Source organism: Caenorhabditis elegans, chromosome X (genome assembly GCF_000002985.6).
Source record: "Caenorhabditis elegans chromosome X".
NCBI classification, from domain to species: domain Eukaryota; kingdom Metazoa; phylum Nematoda; class Chromadorea; order Rhabditida; family Rhabditidae; genus Caenorhabditis; species Caenorhabditis elegans.
The window spans coordinates 3,325,021-3,347,927 of NC_003284.9; the positions used below are offsets into that span (position 1 = coordinate 3,325,021).

The 22,907-nt window shown below is 33.9% G+C and overlaps 2 protein-coding genes and 9 non-coding genes across 13 annotated transcripts; 4 read left to right on the forward strand and 7 right to left on the reverse strand.

Moving 5' to 3' along the window:
• Nucleotides 1–145: 145 nt before the first annotated feature.
• On the reverse strand, nucleotides 146–1,255 carry F11D5.6 (uncharacterized protein; the record flags this gene model as incomplete). Its single annotated transcript, NM_076173.4, has 3 exons — nucleotides 1,169–1,255; nucleotides 296–448; nucleotides 146–244 (listed from the first exon to the last, which is right to left on the reverse strand). The coding sequence occupies exons 1-3, from the start codon at nucleotides 1,250–1,252 to the stop codon at nucleotides 146–148; spliced, it is 336 nt and encodes a 111-aa protein (NP_508574.2). The 5' UTR covers nucleotides 1,253–1,255.
• Nucleotides 1,256–2,954: 1,699 nt separating this feature from the next.
• Nucleotides 2,955–3,090, reverse strand: F11D5.18. Its single transcript, NR_070674.1, has one exon. It is a non-coding gene; the product is annotated as an Unclassified non-coding RNA F11D5.18 (non-coding RNA).
• A 1,451-nt stretch (nucleotides 3,091–4,541) lies between these two features.
• Nucleotides 4,542–4,680, reverse strand: F11D5.15. The gene has a single exon (NR_070675.1). It is a non-coding gene; the product is annotated as an Unclassified non-coding RNA F11D5.15 (non-coding RNA).
• A 1,698-nt stretch (nucleotides 4,681–6,378) lies between these two features.
• Nucleotides 6,379–6,512, reverse strand: F11D5.10. Its single transcript, NR_070677.1, has one exon. It is a non-coding gene; the product is annotated as an Unclassified non-coding RNA F11D5.10 (non-coding RNA).
• F11D5.13 lies at nucleotides 6,379–6,512 on the forward strand. The gene has a single exon (NR_070676.1). It is a non-coding gene; the product is annotated as an Unclassified non-coding RNA F11D5.13 (non-coding RNA).
• Nucleotides 6,513–7,169: 657 nt separating this feature from the next.
• On the reverse strand, nucleotides 7,170–7,394 carry F11D5.34. The gene has a single exon (NR_070678.1). It is a non-coding gene; the product is annotated as an Unclassified non-coding RNA F11D5.34 (non-coding RNA).
• Nucleotides 7,395–7,692: 298 nt separating this feature from the next.
• Nucleotides 7,693–7,823, forward strand: F11D5.28. Its single transcript, NR_070679.1, has one exon. It is a non-coding gene; the product is annotated as an Unclassified non-coding RNA F11D5.28 (non-coding RNA).
• Nucleotides 7,738–7,815, reverse strand: F11D5.19. The gene has a single exon (NR_070680.1). It is a non-coding gene; the product is annotated as an Unclassified non-coding RNA F11D5.19 (non-coding RNA).
• A 280-nt stretch (nucleotides 7,824–8,103) lies between the features above and the next one.
• F11D5.1 lies at nucleotides 8,104–22,285 on the forward strand (the record flags this gene model as incomplete). Of its 3 annotated transcripts, NM_076174.5 has the most annotated exons (20): nucleotides 8,104–8,188; nucleotides 8,914–9,027; nucleotides 9,094–9,163; nucleotides 9,489–9,551; nucleotides 13,068–13,218; nucleotides 13,264–13,337; nucleotides 13,397–13,461; nucleotides 13,507–13,770; nucleotides 14,678–14,939; nucleotides 14,991–15,099; nucleotides 15,157–15,259; nucleotides 15,315–15,375; nucleotides 16,093–16,362; nucleotides 19,864–20,111; nucleotides 20,265–20,327; nucleotides 20,373–20,459; nucleotides 21,265–21,480; nucleotides 21,530–21,746; nucleotides 21,885–21,942; nucleotides 21,990–22,285. In NM_076174.5, the coding sequence occupies 19 exons, from the start codon at nucleotides 8,986–8,988 to the stop codon at nucleotides 22,003–22,005; spliced, it is 2,439 nt and encodes an 812-aa protein (NP_508575.1). The 3 variants fall into 3 exon arrangements, with proteins under 3 accessions (NP_508575.1, NP_001041242.1, NP_001294834.1); NM_001047777.3 differs by lacking the exons at nucleotides 8,104–8,188; nucleotides 8,914–9,027; nucleotides 9,094–9,163 and having other exon boundaries at nucleotides 9,506–9,551; nucleotides 21,990–22,005; NM_001307905.5 differs by lacking the exons at nucleotides 8,104–8,188; nucleotides 8,914–9,027; nucleotides 9,094–9,163; ... (8 more) ...; nucleotides 15,315–15,375; nucleotides 16,093–16,362 and adding an exon at nucleotides 19,663–19,761 and having other exon boundaries at nucleotides 21,990–22,244.
• On the reverse strand, nucleotides 12,040–12,256 carry F11D5.31. The gene has a single exon (NR_070681.1). It is a non-coding gene; the product is annotated as an Unclassified non-coding RNA F11D5.31 (non-coding RNA).
• Nucleotides 12,085–12,234, forward strand: F11D5.25. The gene has a single exon (NR_070682.1). It is a non-coding gene; the product is annotated as an Unclassified non-coding RNA F11D5.25 (non-coding RNA).
• Nucleotides 22,286–22,907: the final 622 nt, after the last annotated feature.

The window sequence follows — 22,907 nt, forward strand, 5'->3', positions numbered from 1 at the left end:
CAATTTGAATTAATACTTTTGAACGAACTTTTGAACTTTTGAATAATTTTGAATTTGAATGAATACAGGAAAAACATTATTGATTTTTTTTGCATAGGTATTTGAAAACAGAGGAAAACTTGAAGTCAAACAATTTTGCTTACGATTAACTGTTTCCGGCAAGATTGTCAAACTTACATTGCCTTTTAGCTTTTGCCGGTGTCGAAACGACAGGTTGTGGCGGTGGTGGTGCGGGTGTGCTTGACTGAAGAACAACAATCATAATAATTTTTAATCCTATCTCATGAAAACTTGCCGGCGTTTTTGAAAGCCGTCCTTTATATTCGTCATACAGTTGATATTTCCCGTTTTTGAGACTTTGAATGGTTTCTGTGGTGGCCGTTGAAGCTCGACGCTCCCGGTTCTTGTAGTCCATCCAATCCTCATAGAACTTGTTAGCTTTTGTTGCCTGTTATAATATTTTATTACTGGTCTAGTGTTGCAAAAGGAAAGAGGTGTATACATTATTTTGAGCTTTCGAAAAGACCTTTTAATTTTTATTTTCAACAGCTTATAACATTTAAAAATATTAATTTTAAAAAGGCATACTTTTATCATCTTGTTTGACTACCTTAATTTTTGTAATTTCGGGAATTGCCGAAATTGCCAATTTCCTAGAAACAAAAACCAAACAGTTGTCATTAATTTTTTAAAGCTGGCAATTGTCTAACTTGAAATTTGCCAAAAATATAAAGTTAGGAATTTTGTTAAGCTGAAATCTCACTGTTCCAAGCCTTGAAATATTAAACATTCATGTCAGAGAAAAGCTTACGAGATACCAAAATTGTGAATTATGTCAAGGTAAAATTTCAAAATTTTCAAAAAAGTAGTTGAGTTAGAAAATTGCCAATATTTTCAGCCATCGGCAATTTTGACATTTTCAGAAATTTCTTTGTCAACCTTTCTGAAACCAGCTGTTATCTCAAAAATTACCGAAAATAAAAATAATTAAAATTTTCAAAAATTTTTGAGCGTATACATTTGACAATTTCGGCAATTACCAAAATTGTTAATTGCTAAAAACTTAAGAATTGGGCAATTTTCAGGTAACTTACAAACTAAAATTGAATACTACGTGTCCACAATCTACACAATATTTTTTTTTCAAATTTAAATTTTAAAAACTTACTTTTTGCCGTGCTGCCATATTTGCAACAATAATAAATAAAATGGATATATGCTGTTTCTTTTTGATTTTCGAGTTCAAATCCATCCATCTCGTAGCTTCCCATTTTTTCGCGTTGCCACTAGCAATTGCATGTTTCCCTTCTTATTATGACCGAAAAAAATTCAATTCGGAGACTAGAGGCAAGTTTGCAGAGCTAGATAGATTCGAAAAAAAAGTTGACGGAAATAGTGGAAATTGTTGCACACTCTCCTGAACATCTAAAAACGAAAACACAGCACGACACAGTCATTAACAAGACAAATTAAAGCCTAAAATCACAGCGTAATACTATTGTCAGCGGCTGCCAATTCTATTGTTTTCGAGCCCCCAGGTGGACGGCGGCCGGCCTCGTTTTCCGGCTAATGTACCCGGGCGGCGCCCCAAATGTTTGCCGCGCAGCTTGCTCCGTCGCCACCCATGCACAACCATCTTCGGGATTCATCACACCTTATTTCCTCACACCTGTCAGGTCGTTCATGATTTCCCGATTTATTCTCATTTCAATTAGCATTGATTTTTATCCAGATTTTTTTGTTATCATTTTTTTACATTGTACAAAGTGTTGTTGGTCTATGTATAAGATTCCAAAAAAGACCAAGACACAATTCATTAAAATTCATGAGGGGAGTGGTGATTGAAAGAAGAAAATTTGCATATATCCTCGGGTTTTCAAATTTTCAAGCCGTCACAACAATGTTTCTTTTTGCTTGCTTCGAGAAAGTGTCATGAAAATTTTTACGCGTTTTTTTTTAATTTTGAAGTTAACTATTTTTTACCCTAAAATCATCTGACGTTTCATATTGAAAAAAAAATGTTATAGATTTGATTGTTATGGATTTTACTATTTTTGGTTTTAACCATTCAGTTTTTTTTTTAAATTTAATTAGAATTAAATGTTATTCAACTTTTTGATAGCTTCAAAAATATAAACGATGACGAATAGTTTTTATAGTGATATTGCCTTATTATAAGTTAATATACCTAATAGTTATCAGCTTCAAGCATGATTTTTTTTATACTTCACATATTGTGACGTATTATAGGCTACGAAAATTGCAAATTGCTTGAGACTTCAATAGAACTGCAACGTCTCATTTTTTGTGAGTCTTTAAATAGTTCAAGTGTCTACAGTCCTTTGCGGTCTCAAGGAAAGAGTTGAACACGACACGCACCGCCGGAAAACTGTCACAGTAAATAGTAGAAACTGTCAATCGGTGCGTGAGTCTTCGCAATTCGTTCGATCGTTTAATTGCCCATTATTATCCATCAAAATACAGTGGCTGCCATTGGAGGGCTGGAGCGGTCTAGTTCTGATATAATGAAAGTAGGCTAAATGACACAACTTCTAGATTACTTGAGATATCGCTTTGCCCTCCGTTGATTCCATAACCCCCTTTCTTCTCCGTTCTATGACAATGCCTCATTCTGTTTCTCCTCTCTTTCTCTCCGTGGAAAGTCGAACGTCCGACCTAGTTTTAATTTTAATATGGAAACATTTCATGTATCATTTGCATCTAAATACCAATTTTCACTTATTGCCCGTCCTGAAGTTTTCATTTCTCTGATACCGATTCCATCGTTCTTATTTTAAATTTGTTCCGAAACAAACTTCCATTTGCTTCTTTATGTTGTATCACTTGATACGACCTTCAGGCGATATTTTAGTTGGATTAGAAGCAATCGCAAAATGAACACGAACACACTTTTTTCCCATGTACTAATCCGGGAGGGCACCTTTCTCACTTCTTCTTTCCTTTTCCGTCTCACATTATTTGCCCAACATTCTGAAGTACATCTACTTGTGGACGCCTTTTTCTTAAGCGCAACCCTAAACATTTCGCACTGGTTTGGTTTATGGACATGTAGAAAAAACCGATAAACCCGCGACGCGTTCAGCGCCCTCCCCAGGCATTTGTTATACTGATCGTGGCAGCTGAACAACAGCTGTGGATAGATTTCTCTACATGTACTTTTTTCGTTTTCGTCGAATTGTTGGCACCTGTGGTGAAAATCTATGGACTACAGCTGTTAGCTCGGTTTTGAATATAGATCAAATAACGCCAAAAAATTGAAAAAATCCTAAATTTGATTATTCTTTGATGCTCCATAGAAAATTCTGTTCAAACAGTATTTTGAAAATTATATTACTATCGGCAAATTGTGTGTTCTGTTCATTTGAAAACGCTTAAATTGTCATGATTACGGTGGAAAAACAACCAAACAGAGTAAAACTATTCAAACATTTTTTGAAAAATTTTTATTGACAGTCACAAAATGGCAATTACTGAGTTTTTGCCACTTTAAAAAAAACAGTCCCTACAGTGTTTGAATATTAATATTTGTTAACCATAAATTTTGAAAGAATTTTTTTCCAAAAATGATTTTCAAAAAAGTGGCAAAAAAGTGGTAACCACTTTTTAAAACAAAATTTAAGAATTCAAAAAAGTTTTGAATAGCGTTACTATGATATTTGAATATCGTGGCACCATAAAAGTGGTTTTTAACAATTTTTCCCACTGGAACTACTCTACAACAGATACGTAAACCGACAACCCAACCCAAGTTATAACAAATCTAACGTTATTATAAAATTCAAAAAATAGGAAAAAAATACAAATTACGAATTTCTATTGTTCAGTGCTTTTGTCAAAAAGTGATTTTTAACAGTTTTTTTTACTGAATTTCCCCACTGCACTACTCCACCTCTGTTTGATCTGAATCAGAAATTGTACTGGAATTTTTTTTTTGGAAAATTTCAAGTTTCAACTTTGTAAAACGCAAATGATGCGACTCAATTAACTGTGTATGGAATAGATTTTTCATAATTGTCCTACTTTTTAAACAAATTTACAAGTATATTAGAAAAAATGTTCAAACCGATTCAGTAATTATTCACTTTTCTCCATTCATCCGGTCATCGGTTCAATTCTCGGAAAAAACAACCGCCGTAAATACTTTACGTCTTCATTTCAAACTGTCCAAATTCATTTATTCAGTTACACAGTGAAACGTCGTGCACTAACCGAAACCTTCAAAAACAATCAAACTATTGATCAGAGTCAACTCGTGGCGGTAAGATGAGCAGTGCGCGAGCCCAAGGTGCCCTTCTTCCGTCAATATACGCACACACACACACACAATAACAACCTCCCCTTTGGAAGGTGAGACTAAGACCCTCACACGGTTTTCTGCTGTTGTTGGGCTGTCCGCGAGTGATGTTGCTCAACTCCATCTCAAATTACTTTAGTACTTCCAAATGTTCACTTCTCAACCATATGCATCTCGAAGGTCATTTGTTTTATGGTGCTGGGCTCCGATCACTTCGCATCCTCTTCAAGATATATTAGCCTTCATTAACTGCCGCTAGGACACTATTCGTTTGGTTTTTTTATTCTCTTCGGGTATTTGGCCAAGAAGTTAAAAGGTTGAGGTTAAGGTTACAGTGACATTTTCCTTTTTCCGTCTCCAATCCTATTTTCAAAAAGCTCTTGGTGTTTCATTAGAGGTTGTTTGTGCATTTGTGCCCACCGCAATGCAAAATGCAATTTAAGATGCACGCGTTCGGGTTTCCCAAGAAAGCTTTCAACTCGAAATTTCCCAGCATATTACTTCTCCATCCTCAGCAGCTTCATGTTCTCTTATTTCCACCCTCTAGCCAACAATCTTCAACTCTTCGTTTCTCCATTTACCATCAGTTTTCGATCACATCATCACCATCATCTTCCTCGCGCAAAATCCTCATCCCATGCGTAATGTACTGTAATTTTATGTGTCTGATGCTTTTCGCTGACATAAGTGTATGTGTTTTTTCGTGTGTTAACATGAGAACAAAGTTTTTGTACGGTTCATTGTGTGTTGTCAGTCATTTGAGTATAAATGTTTTGCCATATGAAAAATTATTTGAAGTTTGTCTGTTACCAAAATTAATATCTAGTAAAACAATTTTCGAAAAAATGTTCAAATTTGTGTTGTGTTAATTCTAAAAGCGGTGAAGACTCAGAGATAATTTCGGAAGCCCACAATTTTTGTTCGGGTTTTAAAGAATTATAGCAATTTACACCTGCAGAAATTTTCAAAATTGCCAAAAAAGTATACATTCTTGAAATATTTAGCCAAATTTTTTTGGAATTTTACTATGATATTCGGTCATATTAGACAACTATATTTTGGAGCATATGAGCACTCCAGTGGAAACAATTGCCTAAAAACCTGTCAATGGCACCACGGTGACTAAAAATAATACTGCGAAATTCGAAAAATCTTTAAAATTAATATTGATTGTTTGAAAACTAATTGTAAGCAAAATTCAATTTTAGTCACTAGATGTCTTCATTCAAAAAAAACGTTTTCCTTCGAATTTTATGATCTGCTTAAGTTTCATATATTAATATTTCATTTGTGAATGAATTCGAACATACGACAGTGCTATGATTTTCTCAAAAAGTGGCAAAAACTCAGTAATTGCCACTTTCACCTTACACCTTTGGCACCTTGGGAGTGGTTTTCAACAATTTTCCAACTGGCGCTACTCTACCTTTAATCTGTCAAAATCTTAAATGAGCTTAAATAGTTTCAGAATAAAACATGTTTTTCAAAGTTTTCACTGATTTGTTTTTTCCTCTTCCTCCTCACATATTTCACATATTTCAATGTTTGTTCCAATCGTATCTACTATTCCTTTTGAACACACTTTACGGACAACTATCTTTGTTGAATCATGTTTCCAACAAAAGTTTTCAATGCTACTTTTGCACAAAGAAACTGAAAAATAAACTAAAACGGACAGACAACATTTTTGTTTTAGTTTTTTGTAGTAACGAGTAGTCTTCATTTTCCCAAGTTTTCCGCATAGATTAGCTTCGTTTTCGATAATGAAGTAGAGGTGTTTAAAGATGGGGCGTGAAGAATGTGATAATGCGTATTAGCATGTAAAGCATTCTGTCCGCCCTTTAACACTTTTCCACCCATTTTTTGTTCATTTTTAAACAAGAGTTCTGCTCGGACACGTACCGAAGCAGTTCGATTTTTTTCCCGAGAGATGAAGAATTCTTACAAATGTTGGCAGAAGCACAAATAGAGACATACATTATGGCAAAAATTGAGTCAGTGTGAGGAGACAAGTGAGAGGAAATAGAGGTAGAGAGAGAAAGTGGTGAAATGTGAAAGCAAGCACACATACGTGTGCGCAGTATCGGTCCACAGTGCAAGCGGCTAGTCCTTTTTCCGGTTGCCGAAATGCGATCTTCCCTGATCTTTTTCACCGAGCGGGCGTCATGCCATGTTAACCCGAATTACTGACGAGATGAAAGTGTAGTGTGGCGTGTGAGTTTACATGTGCTCATTGAGCTTTGCTTCTTCATTGGTAACCGTTCACACAAACAGTACCGCAACTTTGTTTTACGACTCTGTTTGAATTTGAGATTTGAATTCCTATATTGATGTAGGTCAGGTGACAATACGAAAGTTTCTATTTTTCTATGTCAAGTTTAGAGTTTTGAATTTTTTGTTTGTTCGATGCTTCCGAGTGAATTTCCTTTTGAGAATCAGTGAAAAAGTCGTATATTTTTTTACTGTGATAAAACAATTTCGACAAAATTTTGGAAAATATTTTATTTTGTTTCAAAAAGTTGCAATAACTGAGTATTACCACTTTTTGCGAAATCCGTAGCACTGTCGAATGTTCGAATCCCTACAATCTTTGAATACTAGTATTTGAAACGTACATAAGTTGACAACAAAATTCAATGCAACATTTTTTTGATCGACTCCTTCCAAAAAATTAACTATAAAAAAATAAATATAAAAACTGGCCTACTCCACTTTTAAGTTTTCAATAGACAAATATACATAATTTTATTGGAAAACTGCGAAAAATCATTGAAAAATTAAAGGCGCACTACCCCTTGTGCAATGAATAAGCATGTGTCGTGTCAAAACCGTGTACTTACTTTTAGCGTAATAAATCACAAAATTGATAGTCTAGGTAATATGAACCGTGCAAGTTGAGCAATGATGGTGCAAGACTAATCGAAAAACTATATAATTTATTTTCTATGATTTTACTTCACAATTTTTATCCACCTTTCCATCTCATCCACCACGTTCCCCTTTTTTTCGAACAATGGGTAATGAATCTTAACAGTTTTTTCTTTTTCTTCGAAATCTGTGAATGTGTGTCATTTAATGTTTCCTTCCGTTGTAATCAGAAGAAAAAAGTCTACAGTTGTGGAATATGCATATGAAAAGGGGAATAATTAACAGTGTGGACAGTGTGGTGTAATTGCATACCGAGTCACTTGCGGACCACCGTGTCTGACCTTTCTATTCACCATTTTTTCGCTGCCGTCCTCCTGCCCAACAATCGTGTCGTGTTGTGTAGATTTCGTAAGATTTTATATTTTTTTTACTAAGGATTTTTTTGAATATGGGTTAACAGATTCTCTTGTATTCTATTTCAACTATTCAATTCATTTCGTAAGATCATTGCAAGTGGAATAATTGAATAATTGCGCGGCGCTATGAGATAATGTTCGTAGATCATTGCGGTTCGACTAGTGGAAACAATGTGGGTTCTTCAGCTATCACATCAGTCCTTCTGTTCATTCTAATAGTTTTGAAAAATCCACACTTGTTTTTTCCTATACTCTCAAATATAACACTTCGAGATCAAAATACAACAAAGTCACACATGTGAGTAACAAATTTTAATTTCTTTTTGTCCTCAATTGTGTCTTCCTCATTTTCAACGTCTTCTTCAACGCACCTAATTCTGCCACAATTCGAAAATTGTCTTTTCTTTTTTCCTTTTTTGGTTGGTTTGTGTTTCAAAACTGTCGATGTCTACTTCCGTTTATTTTGACTGCCAATTACCAACTTTCGATAATACGTTTATTTCCAGAAAACCACTAAACTGGAAACCACTGCCATCGCTCAGTTTCCTTCACAGGATACGAAGTCTGCGCAACGGCAAAAGTTTCCCACGTAAGTGTTTTATTATGAAGTTGTTTGAAACCAAAATATGGTTGAAAATTATATTCATAATAAATAAAAATTCATTTGGGTTTTTCAAACTTGAAGTGCAGTTTGATTTAAAAAATATTGTTGTTTGAAAAAACTAAGTGAGCGACAACAAAAAAGTATTGGCAACTGGAATATTTGGCTTTCAGTGTCGAGTTTGAAAATTTTGAAAAACAAAATGCTTAAAAAATTTTCAGATTATATCTAACAACTGCCAAATTACAAACATTTTGGCAATTTGACAATTTAACAATATCCAAATTTGGAAAAATTTGGAAATTGCCGAGATTTAAAATTTCTGATATTTCGGAATTTTCGGAAATTTTCGACCTTTAAAAAATCATTTTTTAAATTGTTTCAGCACACCTACAAAATTATCACATTTTGGAATTTTCGTCCAACTTTTAAGGACAAAAATGATTGTGAAGCAATAGAAAATTATCTTGTTGATTTGAAAATAACTTATTGTTAGGTAAATTTTAGAATAATCTCAACGCCTGAAAAAAACCTCAGTGAAATAAAAAATGAAACTTTTCCGCTAGCTAAAAACTATTGTTTTGGAATTTGGAACCAGTTAAATATTTTTTAATATGTCGAACTTCTGGACTATTAAACCGAAATTAACAAAATGTTGCAATTGCTCTGAAAACTTACAGTCAAAAGTATTTTAAACCTAATTTGTTTTACAGATAAACGAACGATTGATCAAACTTTTGTTCCTTGAAAGAAGTATTTCATAAAAACAAAATAAAAAACAAGAAATGGATTGCAATGGAAACATTGCGGAAAACCCTTTCCTCAAGGTAATTTTTTTTTTAACCAACAATAACTTCTCTTTCAAAACTGCCACCCACTTTTGTCATTTTCAGCAGGACAATGCAGCAAAGCGTTTGATAAGAAGGCGTCCGATTATAATCAGAGATACCGACACCAAGAAATGTAAGCACTGATATATTCAAACAATACTTTTATTTTTCTGATTCATAAAAAAAAGCGCTCCATAATAGTAAAAAATCGGTTCAAATTGTTTGATAGTTGTTCTTTTGTCTAAACCTCTACCGTCGTTCACACAGTGATAACTTTACTATCTTATCACCAACACACGCACCAAATAACCTCCCATTGAATGTGCATTTTGTTTGGTGAGCGTGCCGTGTCGTTTGCTGCATTTGAACTTTTATGACTTTTAATTTTTGTTAATTCATTATTAGGAATTTTTGAAAATAGATGTTTATTTAAAAAAAAAAAACGTATCAATTTGCAGCTGACACCGGCTTCAAGATGAAAAGTTCGGAAGTTGGAGGGAACTTGGAGTCGCCGAATAGTGGTGAGTCATTTTACAACACGTTTCTCTCAAAAAAAAAGTTCATTTGAAATTGACGTGGCACCATGACTTTCGTCGAGAAGTAATGAGAGTGAATGACAATTGTTCTAAAATAAAATGACGACTTGAGTTAGTCATCATCATGTCAGCGAAACTGAATTTGTTTGCCCAGTTGTCTAAACAAAAAGAAAAACATATAGGTTAAACTCTTGCAAAACATGAAAGTAGAAAAATTGAAACAGTTCAAAATGCGTTGCTGAAATCACATTAAAATCTTTTTTTGATTTATTTTAAGTTTCAAAATTTCTAAAGCTGCATTGATTTCATTGACTCCGAAATGAAAAATTAATTCACATTCCAAAAGACATTGTAGTAGAGTCGTCTTGGAATTTTGCAAAAATTATTGGAAATGGAGCGTAATGACCGATGCAACTGAAAAAATTCATTAAATTTTTCTACATTTTCTTAATTTTGCAAAAAAAAAACATTAGATGATTATTTTTATGAAGTAGCGCGGAAATGAATGACCTAGTTTCGACATATTATGACGGTTTTTCGTTTTTCTTGAATATTTAATTTAAAACACAGTTTGTCAAGTTTTCAGGTAGTTTTCCGCAAAAAAACAATTCATATTAAATTATTGGTTTTTAAGCCAACTTCAAAGTTTTAGCGAAATTCCGAGTTATCAAGTTTTTTACAGGCAGGATGTCTGAATAACTTAGAAACTTATATTTTATGAAAAATTATCTAAGTAACTAAGTAAGTAAAGAACAGTTTTCTAATTTTAATTTTGAATAAAATTCCAATATGACTCTACTTTGCCATCAGTATTGAGATTTCTTGAACAAGTTCCAAAAAAATTTGATGATTGAAAATTAACTTCTTATGATTAAAGCAGTAAAATTTGGAATTAACTGAAGAATAGATATTTTGACAAAAAATACGTTGTACATATATACCTGTATTTTTCTTTGTATCTCCAATAGGATCATTGCCTAATTTCAATTCGAACGCACCCACGTGGAATGTGATTCCCTTCCGGTTTGATTTCACGTAATTAGCGTTCCTTCCTTACCGGCATGTGTCAAACTTCACGCGAAATCTCTGAGATCACAAATGTATTTGCTCAACTCGAGCTCTCTCTCCCGTTCTTTGCCTCAACTAGCACAGCTTTTCTTACGGCTTTTCCATAAAGTATATTGATCTTAATTAAGAAAATTTGTAAATATTCTTTTTTTTTCTTGCTTATCGATTATGATGTCAACTCAACATTTCGCACGTTTATTGCATTTTAGTTTTCGTATCATCAATGTTTGATAGTATAGTTTGAAAACCGAGAAATACCAAACAAGAAGGAAAATGAGAAAAAGAAAGTAAACAAAAAAAAACGAGTACACATTATGCTAATTTTTCGTCTTTCATGTAAAATCATCATGTAAAATCTGTGTCAAATTGGAATGCGACCACACCGTAGATATCAGAATCTCTCCACAAGCCGCACATCTAAGATCTCATTTTTTTTGTCTCTTTCCCCTACATTTATTCCTCGGAGATTGCAGATGACGGTTCAATAACCACATTGGGTCGCCTGGTTTTTTTTTCGCATTATTTTAGTAGTGGTGTAGCTAGTTACGCATGCATACTTTTTGCTGTATTTACCGGCGCTTGTATTTATTTCATCTAACACCAAAAGGCTAATGTTATGCAAAACAAATAACAGGTTCATCCTTTTTCCTTCCAGATTTTTTGCCGGGAGTGCTATACTCGGTTTTCCAATCTGCCAGTAGCCGTTGATTCATTTTTTGCCTTTTCTAATTTCTCCTAACAGTAGATTTTGTAAAAATATGTTTTGTTAGTTTTCCCTAGCGATTCCCTCAGGGTGCGCTCTGAGATATTTTTCATTGAAAATTTATTTTCAAAATGTGGAAATCTTTACGGAAAATAGTCTTTATTTTGTCTAAAAAATCAGTAGAAAATCTCTAGAATTTCCGGAAAATTTTCCTTTTTTGGCAGTTGACATTTTTCAGTTCACTTTGAGAGTGCTGTCAAAAATGACCTATCATAATTTTGGAAGTCGATCGAAAACCATTTTTTTCTTCCAAATTATAAATTTCATTCATGTTTTCATTATTTAAAAAAAAACATTTTAGAGGTTCAAATCTGCAGCAGTGTTTGTAAATTTTCAAAAATACTCGAATTTTGGAAAATTTTGGCAATATACCAAAAACATTTAACTGACGAATTTGAAAAATTTAAATAAAAAGTTTTGGAGTATTTCATATGGTCAGACTTATAAACATACTGAAACATCTAAAATAAAAATAATTTACGTACCAATAAAGTATATTTCCACATGTTGGCACTAGTTTTCATGAAACCTAAAAAGAAAATGCCGCAATCTTGCTGTAGAATTAAATATTTTGAAGCAGTTTTTTGATAATTAGGCGATCTGATAAAGCTTGCCATACAATAATGCCACAATTTATAAAAACAACTCTAAACCCCGAACTTAGTGATCTTTCCGTCTTCATCTCGTTTTTTCGTTGATTTTCCGTATCCATTCAAGAGCTTTTCTTTCACTTATTTTGTGCCCATCCGAAAAAGCACTCAAGAATATAGTGCCACTGATACGGTCATTTGTTAGCTCACGCTCATGCATTTCTCGCTCACTTGATTGCCCCTCCCTGCCCGTAAAACACAGGTTTGTAGAGGCTTCCTCGCTTTTTCTTCCGAATGACCAACACTCTTCAACATGCACATTGTTTTACGATTAGCAGATTTTGGTGCTCGTCTTTAAAAAGCAAAATAGTTTGCTTAGCGACTTATTTTTAATATATTCTTGTACTTCAAAACTCAGCTTTTGTGCCCGTTGTAGCTCTTTTTCGACTCGAGTAAATTTTCTCCAAACTATTTTCTATTCAGACACCAAACAAATGTTATAATGAATTTACGACGTCACTCTTTGTACATCCCAGATTTCTGGAAACCTAGTAACTTTGAGCCGTCGGAATACCACAACCTTGACCCTAGGGAGCAAATTCCAATCTCTCGAAGACTCGGCTCTGCATATGTTCGCAATTACATTCAGAAGCCAGATTCAAGTCTGAAAAGAAGGATAGCTAGAACTCAAAGTGAAAGAGTACCTTCGAATAAAAATGGTTACAGACCACAGAAAAGTGGTTTCACTATACCAAGAATACCGGAACCCATGGAAAATGAAGTAATCTATACAAATCTTCCGGGAGTTGATCAGCAGAGAAATTGGTCGAGGTCACTCGAGAGAAAACGAAATTTCAATCTCGAACAGTCGTCCGATTATGAAAACCTTTCCCATTTTTCGTATCGACCTGAACACAAAAGTTGCTCAGATCTCACGCAACCGTTTGAGATGTACAAACCAACAACTATTTCTATTTCGTGCAGTAATATAGCACAAGGTATACCATTGTAATTGCAAACAAAATAACTGAAAATCATATTTTTTTTAGCTTCAAGTTTATATATATTATTTAATTTCAGATCTTGAATATGGACCTGGCATTGTTGAGAAGCTCCGAGCAAAATTTTCAAAAATGTCTGGTGCGCAAAAACAACAGAATGTTTATGCAAATGTGCAGACTAAAAACTACAGTTCATGCGATGATTTGTTATCCGAAGCAGATACTTTCCAGTAAGTAATTTCAGGTTAGCCCCTGAAAATGTGATAAATTTTCAGGACCGTCTCCAATATTTCACACGCTCAGTCAGAACTGCAAAGGAGAACTTCTCGTTCTATTAGTGACATGTTAGGTATGTGTGAAAATGATTTCAAATTTTAATAAAACGCACTTAATTTTAACATGTTTCAGATAATGATGAAATTGGAAAACCTCTTGCCATTTCTCAAAATGTAGAATTGAAAGAAGAAGAAGAGGTGATATAAGATGATTTTTGATTGAATCTTATTTTTTTTTTCCAGACAAAGTCCATCTCTCAACTCCGTCGTAGATTCGAGAAAAATGGAGAACATGCTAAAATGAGATTTGCAAGAGATCCAGCTCAACTCATCTCCAGATTCCAACCGGATCATCTGGATCAGTGGAGATCAAATACCGAACTCAATAAAACACCAGTTACTCATACCACAAGTGCTTTCATCGCTCATTCAAATAAACCAACACCGGTACTAAAACCAGTTGAAGTTCAAACCCAAACTCAACACAAGACTGCCAATGTTTTGAAGGTGATGGGACAAAAATTTAAACAGAAAAATATGAATTCTAAATACATCGGGTAAAATTAAAAATTTGAAATTAAAAAGTGAAATAATTTATTTGTGTGTCAATTGAACAAATAGTTGAAATTTTTGAGGAAACGAAAAGAAACCCATGAGCATCTCAAATAGTTTTATTACTGATTTGTCAAATCTTTGCAACTGGTTTTTGTCAGTGCTATAGTTTTTGTCAGTGCTATAGTTCTTGCCAGTGCTATAGTTTTTGTCAGTGCTATAGCTTTTGCCAGAGATATTGTTTTTGTCATTGCTATAGTTGTTGTTTGTGCTATAGTTTTTGTCAGTTCAATAGTTTTTGTCAGTGCTATAGTTTTTGTCAGTTCAATAGTTTTTGTCAGTGCTATAGTTTTTGTCAGTTCAATAGTTTTTGTCAGTGCTATAGTTTTTGTCAGAGATATTGTTTTTGTCAGTGCTATAGTTCTTGCCAGTGCTATAGTTTTTGTCAGTGCTATAGTTTTTGTCAGTGCTATAGTTTTTGTCAGTGCTGAAGTTTTTGTCAGTGCTATAGTTTTTGTCAGTGCTATAGTTTTTGTCAGTGCTATAGTTTTTGTCAGTGCTCTTACTTTGTCAGTGCTATATTTTTTGTCCGTGCAAAAGTTTTGTCAGTGCTATTGTTTTTGTCAGTGGTATAATTTTTGTCAGTGCAATAGTTTTTATCAGTGATATTGTTTTTGTCAGTGCTATAGTTTTGTCAGTGCTATAGTTTTTGTCAGTATAGTTCAATTAAATTTTCATTTATTTCTCCACTCAAATTAAACGAGATATAGATTTTCCAACTTTAGGCTTAATGGTCATTCCTTAAACCTAAAAATACAAAAATAATTCACTCGTTTGCTTTTTTATAATTTAAAAATTGCAGGTCCTTAACGACGCGGACACCAACAAATCTGAACCAGAATTTGTACAAATTGCACGACGCCTCCGTAGATTCCAACCAGAAATCCATGATACGTTTGCCAACGTGACAAATGTATCAAGCAACACAAATGTTACTACTACTACTACTACTATTAATAATAATAATAATAATAATATTCACATCAATAGTTCCTATTCATTGAAAGCAACAACTCTGCCTCCCACGCCGACTCACGCGGCTCCAGTGCGTCCTGCCACACTCTGTGAGTTTACTCTCTATCTCTAATTTCTTTTGCAACGTTTACTACTTATAGCAATGTGGCAACGTAAACAACCAGATATCCCTCAATATTCCGAAGCAGCTAAAATAATCAGAGAGACGTGTGACATTGCAGTTTTGCCATCTGATCCCCATTCTGCAAGGTAAGTGTGTGTGGCAGACGAGAAGAGTTGAGTGTCGAAATATCATATAATTTTAAGAGTCTCCATACAACCAATTCCATCAATTATAAGTGAAAACAGCAGCCGTTCGACGACTCCTGTCAAGGCAAGCCCCCCACCAGAGGAGCCAAAGCCGAATGTGGTTTGTTACATTTCCGGTCGGATTATCCGTCATTTAATGCAATGTTTTTTTTCAGTTAGAAACGTACGCGCAATACAGGAAAACTGTTGTTGATATATCATCTACCGATAGAACATGTAAGTTTTATTTATGATATTTTTTTTCAATTTTAAATTTACTGTTCAAAAACTAAGATGGATAACATTAAAAACTTTTTTTTCTGAAAAGTAAGGGGAAAATTATTAAAACTACTTCTACTGTGCCAAACTGACCAATTACCATTGTAACATTTTTCAAAACAATTTCGAAAAATTTTAATTTTTAATTTTCTAATTTTTTATTAGCTACTCATAATTTTGTCGGTCAAAAAAAAACATTTGTTTTCCTACCATTTTTATACTTTAATTTTGCATAAATTAATTGTGTTAAAAAAATTCTATAAGTCGGAACATGCGACATTGAATTTCCTCGTGTTTCTCAAAAACGTATTTGCCAAAACTTTGTCTAAAAATTTTGAAAAAACTAAATTTTTTTGGAGTGTCTTATTTTGATATTTGGTTGCTTTGGATCACTATAAGTGTATTTGAAAAACATCAAAATGAATATTTTTGCACTTTTTTTTAGCAAGTTTTCAACAAAAGTTTTGTGTTTTGTAGTTAAGATATTGCAAGACAAGAGATGATTGGTTTTTTGTTAGTAATATGAGTCAGAAAGTTAACCTGTGATTTCTGATTGTAAAACAATACAAAAAATGTGTGATGTGACCAAAAACGATTAAATAAATCCTGTTTGTGATACAGTTCCTATTACTTCATTGTCAATTTCTACCTATTAAAATATTGTTTATTTTTCAGCAGCTGTGAATAGTGTCTTCAAGTACGACAATTTATCGCCAGCTGTCAAGAGTCCAATAAGTAGCAATCTTTGGAAACCAACTATAAATAGTCCAACAATGTCTACCACCGAATCAACCATCTCGCCTGTAGCCTCCTCACCAACTGCTTCAAAACTTCCGTTCGTTTCGCGCAAAGTGGATGACGTCGGCGCCAAGTCGATGATCACTTCTTCAAATGTGGTGTCCATATCCGTCAAAGCTCCTGTATCCAACCGGATTTACTCAAACTGTGAGTCAGATTTTTGGTATTTGGGGTAGCAATAAATAAAGTGCCTCAAATATTGACACATCAGTTGGCACGGTTTTCGTTGTCTTCAAATTTAGGATCAATTAGTTGAAATCTTTTTCGTCTAGTACTGTGATCACTCATATATTCTCAAAAATCAACCGGATTTTCAAAAATGTTGAATTAAATTTTCAAATCTTAACTTCAAATTTTCATTAATTTATTTATATACTTTGCAAAGTAACAAGTTTTCTAGCTCAGTTCACTATTTGGTACCTCACTGAACATGTTTTACCACAAACCTGTTCGATTAAAGGACAAGTAGCGCCAACGGGGAAACTGTTAAAAACCACTCATATGATGCCAGTACTTTTCAAAATGATTTTTGAAAACATTTTTATTGAGAATCAAAAAGTGGCAATTACTATGTTTTGCCACTTTTTGAAAAAACTATTACACTGTCGCATTTTCGAATTCCAACAACATTTGAATATTAATATTTGAAACATAAGTAGACCATAAAATTCGAAGGAAATTTTTTTTGATCGATGACTTCCAAAAAAGTGGCAAAAATTGAGTAATTTGTGAAACAAAATAAAAAACTTTTGAAAAATTGTTGAAAAGTCTGGCAATATTTGTTGCCTTAATTTATAACATTTTTACTAAATTAGGGTCACTTTCTATCTTTTGAATAATAATAATTTTTTTGAATAAGGCGGTATTAGGCGTACAAATTACTTTAAACGATTTGTGTAGAGATTTTTGAAGCAAAAGTTTCAAGCTCCCAAGGAGCATAATGTTTAGAATTTAAATTGAAACACGCGAATTCAATAATATTTACAAATAAAATTTGTCAACAGCATTACCTTTTTTTTTGTTTTTGTTTTTTTTCTTATCAACTCTCTTGCGACTAGCATTGAAACCAACACTTTACTCGTCGGTTCCCCAGTTTTTCACCACTTCAAAAAATTTTGTGGAGGCCAACGGCGCGAGTAAATCGAACAAAACCAGTAGATATAATTGACAAAATTGACTCAATGTATTGTCGATCGATGCATTGCAGACCAGATGTCTCCACACAACAGGGGTCTCGATTCCTTATATTGCCTTTTCCATTCAATTTCTCCATGTGCATTGTGCCGCCCACGGTCACAATAAGACATCACGATTTTTCTCGAATGTTGTTTCGACACCCCCAAAACCCCTCTACAGGTCTTTGTGTCGATTGGCGCCCACGTTTTGAACAATTCTTCCTTGATTGAGTATGTCTTCGGCCTAGTAGCGTTTGGTCATTTGATACTTTCCCTTGTAGAAAGGATGTAGTTGTGGAAACTTATAATCCTCAACTTTCAGTTTCAATTTATCGCACCTTACAATAATCTGAGATAATCGCATCTTGGTTAGAAAATTTGAATCCCCATTTTTCTTCATCGTTTTCACCAGCAGTACACATTGTTCTATTTTTTTGCATATACTAGTTTTAGTTATAGTCCCCCATTCAGCAAATAATCACCGTTTGGTGTACTGTTAGGTGAGACAGAGATAAAAGTTAGTGCGACTGTGATGAGTAAAACTGGTTGGTTTGTTTTGGAAATTGTTTCGCATATTTAAAAAAGAATAAAAACAAATGTTATCTAAAACATTTTTTAAATATTTTTATGGTAAAATTTGAAATTTTGTTTTTATTTCAAAAATAGTTTTTTTCAGTTTATCAGATATGTTCACAGTTCCCCAAAAAACCCCAATATACATTTTATATCATAGAAACAAAACTAAAAACTGTGGATTTGAGTAACTTCGATGTGAAATTTGAAAAACATTGACAATAGGGTTTTTGTTCGATTTTTTCGCTACGCTATTTTATTTTTACTAATTAATTTCAAAGTACGGCATTTGTGTAGTATACCTGCATCAAAAAAAATTTTCAACTTGTTTTTAATCAGTTATTTTTAAAAAGCTAATCACATCAAAACGGGAAATTGGTTTGAATTTTCGGGCTTAAAATACACTAATTCTAAGTCTAATATAAACAAAAAATGTTACGTAAAATTTTCAAAACGCACGAGTATCTGAATTACTGTGATCTTTTAGACAAACTCTAGTCTGTTTTAAAAAATGTAAAATTACAAATTTGATAAAAAATAAATTATCTTAAGTACGGTCAAAGTCTTCCTAGTTGACGGATTTTTAATCCATGCACATAGAGTTCTAGGCTTCAAACCAAATTACAGTTTTTAAATTGAAAGTTTGTAATATTTTCAAAATTTTAAAACTTTTTATTTCTCAAAAACTTTGATCTTCAATGCTGCTTGTGTCCAAATCACCCGCCATTTTTCCTGGTAATCTGTCGGCAATCTATTCTCGAAATCAATTCAATAACCCTCGAACACAGAGGTTGTACACTCATCCCTCTCTCCCTCGCAGATAAACATCATTCTATCGGGAGAGAAAAGGGGTGTCATCCGCACTGTTTTAGTATATACTCGTGTTTTCGCGCATCCGTCCGTCCTCCTCTTCCTTACACACGCCGCGCTCTACTTTACTCCACCTCACTGTCTGCCTGTTACCTAGGGTGCCTCTAATCTGAAACTGATAGCCATCGGTTCATTTCATATGCCGAATTGACCGCCGCCTCGTTTTCTTGTCAAGGACCACGTGTGTAATGTAATGCGATTTGATGCGTTTCTGTCCCCCACGGTGGGTCACTTGACATTCATTTTATCCATTGTTGCCAGTTGGAAGCCCAATCATTTCAACCTTCTCATGTCCTTTTTAAGCATCCAATTCTGGGAACCTTGGTCGGCCATTTCTTTTTGATGTCTTTTATCAGAATCACACACACACACACATAACTTTTTCCTGTTATATTCGTCTGTTGAACTTGGCAAATATTCTTTGTAATGTTAAGTTGATTTGTCGTCGTTTTCTGTTCCCACGTTCTGAGTGCTGGAATGGTCTCGGGCTTTTTTAAGCTTTATAAAAAATGTTTTTCCTTTAAATCTGTTTTTTTAATCTTGAATTTAGACACTTAAAGTATTACAAAACCTGACCATATCCGCTATCTTAGTCCTTAATCATATCACATTGTTTCTCCGAAAACAAATATAATTTAGTCAGTTAGTCATCCGACTGTCACTCATCCACTTCATAAACCTGCACTATTTGTGTTTAATAAAGCTGTCAAAACAGTACACTTTGTCCAACTCCCTTCTCAATTCATTTTAAACTATATTTATATTAATTCTAGACCGTTATTAAACGTTTTTCTTCAACTTCACCGTATCTTTGTAAATAATTGCTTGTAGAAAAGGATGCTCTACTCGCGGTACACTAATCCGCCTCCTACCTCAACAGGATGTTCTTCTTTTCAAATGCGATGGGTTTCTTCTGCATTGAGAACTTGTAGGCACCGCTAGAAAAATATATTGATTGAAAAAAAATATATACATATAAATATAAAATGAACTAGTAAAATATCTTTATGAAAATCTTTGTTGTTTTCAGACGACAAAACGGATGAGACAACAACCGATTCGATGCGATCTACAGCGCCACTGAAACCACCAATAACTTATTCGCCGTCTTACACATCAACTTCACTAAACTCAGTTTCACTCTCTTCTAAATACGTCGAAGAAAAGTCGAAAACTTCACAGGGATCCACAGCGCCGGTGGTGCCGTCAAACTCGCTGTCCGGCCTTCTTTCTCCACGTGAGAAACCGTACGGAGATGACGTGACGATTTTAAAATCGGTGAGTGAACGAGTGCCAGAAAACTTCGAATTACGCCGTAAACAGCAAGTGAAAGCCCTTTTCCGGATACATGGAAGATGTTTGAAATTTGCTGTTGCTTTCCTTGATTTTTATCTAAATTTGTTGCATTTTGAGGTTCTATTGTCTTTTCAGGAGCCCACTAATGAGACCCAAAAGCTTGCAGAACCTTCCGCCACTAACATTGTTAATCAACAGGTGACGTGAGGAACAAAACAAGGCATAATGTTTATGTGCTTTCAGGATGAATCGGATGACAATTCCGACGGCGACAGTCGCGATGGTAACGACTCATATGACATCACGCCAATGCGTCCAAACTCTCTTGTGGTAAGTGTTCTAAATGAAATAATTTTTTTTGTAAAATGAAATGTTAAAATTCATTATAAAAAATAATTTGGAACATAGTAACAAAAAAAATACATCCAAAAAAAATAACTAATTTTCGCTAAAGCTTTATTCAATAGTAAAATATTCATTTGAATCGTATGAAAATTACATACATTGTTTTAAACAAAAATCTTAGCTTTATCTTTTTCAAATTTTAAATGGCCCAAAATATATTAAAATATTGAATTAAACTATAGCTGAAAGTTATCACATTTTTAGATATCTTTTTTCCCGGGAAAGCATTTGGCTCGACCTCGTCGGGATGGATGAAATTAACATTTAAAATTTAAATATGAAATGTTGAATTTTTTTAAATTTAAAATTTAAATGAATTTCAAATTTTTTTGGGAAGTAAAACTATGAATTATTACAATTGACGGAGGGGTATACTCTACTTTATAAATCATAAACTTTACATTTCATTCAAAATTTTAAAGGTGGAGTAGCTCCAGTGGCCTAATTGTTAAAAACCGCGCTTATGGTGCCAAAATGACCGAATATCATAGTAAAACATTTCGAAAATTTTCTGTTGTTAACAGTCAAAAAGGAAATTTTTATTTTGGATTGACGACTTCTACAAAAGTGGCAAAAATTATTTTCCCTACTTTCAAGAAAGTCTTATAAAGTTTAGACTTTTTTTGAATTTTTTATTATGGTATATTTGGCCGTTAGAGCATTTTCCCTACTGGCGCTACCCCACTTTTAATAATTTGAGCAGCAAACTTTTAGCAACACAAAATTTCAGTTCACCCGCCTAGCGAACGAAGAAGAAATGGGAGGTGATGGAAATGTGATCAGTCGCAGCCTTCTGTCCTTGGTGGCCGAAGAAGATTTGCCAGACTTTCTCGTTGCTCTCAACGAGAAGCCCATTCGATATGTAGTTGTTGAAGAATCAGAAAAGCCGAGTACTTCCAGCATACTCAGATCGAGAGATGCTAGAAAGGAAGAAAAGGTTCAGAAGGTGGGTAGTTGAGAAGAATTAATCAATGACCAGTTCAACATGTTTTCAGGGTTCCACGCGAATCAGATTCTGTACAGACAACGCTATGGCTTATGCGTATTTGGATGAAATTACAGCAACACGATCATTACAGTGGGATGATGGAACTGTCATCGAGTACTCATACTTTAAAGACTTAGAAGCTGCGGAGGAAGCCGCCATGGCACATAATGACCCGACATTGGCGTTGATTGAACAATGGGAGCAACAAATCGCAAACGATAATAGTAAGGAATTTTTATTTTCGATTCTAATAATAATAATAACAATAATAATAATATTTATTCATGACACAAATAGAAACACAAAGAGAACAATTGTAGAAAGCCGATTCTAAAACAAAACTCAATAATTTTCAATTTCAGTCCACCCATTGACACACGATTTGACTTTCTCGGATAGTTGTCTAGAAACATCTGCTGTGTAAGTTGTTACCCACCAAATATCTAAACTCAGTTATCAATTTTCAGGAGCTCTGCATACTGATGCACTCGGATCTCATCGTTTTAATTAAATGTCATCAATGTTCACACATTTGTTTTTTCACCAAAATTGAGACACTATATTTCAATATGCTCCCAATTTACTTTTTCCTCCCTGTCCAAAAATACTTTGTTAGGTCTTATAAACCTTTTTCCCTTTCCTTTAATTATACTTTTTCCTTTGTTCCTGTCTCCTGTTGGAACGATGTTCGAAGTTATTTGAATGAAATGATTGAACACCTTTATCTTTAAAATTAAAACTCAAATAAAAAAGAAATTCAATATTTGATAAATTGATCGTGAATCTTAAAACACTCTAAACCCAAAAATCTTCTTTTTTACGTGACCTACTGTTTTAACGTGACCTAGTTTTTAACGTGACCTACTATTCAACGTGACCTACTTTTTAACGTGACCTAGGTTTTAACGTGACTTAATTTTTAAAATGACTTAATTTTTAACGTGACCTACTTTTTAACGTGACCTAGTTTTTAACGTGACCTATTTTTTAACGTGACCTAATTTTTAACGTGACCTAGTTTTTAACGTGGCCTACTTTTTAACGTGACCTAGGTTTTAATGTGACCTAGTTTTTAGAGAACAGAAGATTTTGAGAATTACTGCCTTCAGAAATTGACAATTTTCCCATTGATTTGTCTACATAGGGCATCGAAAAGCACCCAATATTTAGAGAACAGAAGATTTTGAGAATTACTGCCTTCAGAAATTGATGATTTTCCCATTGATTTGTCTACATAGGGCATCGAAAAGCACCCAATATTTAGAGAACAGAAGATTTTGAGAATTACTGCCTTCAGAAATTGATGATTTTCCCATTGATTTGTCTACATAGGGCATCGAAAAGCACCCAATATTTAGAGAACAGAAGATTTTGAGAATTGCTGC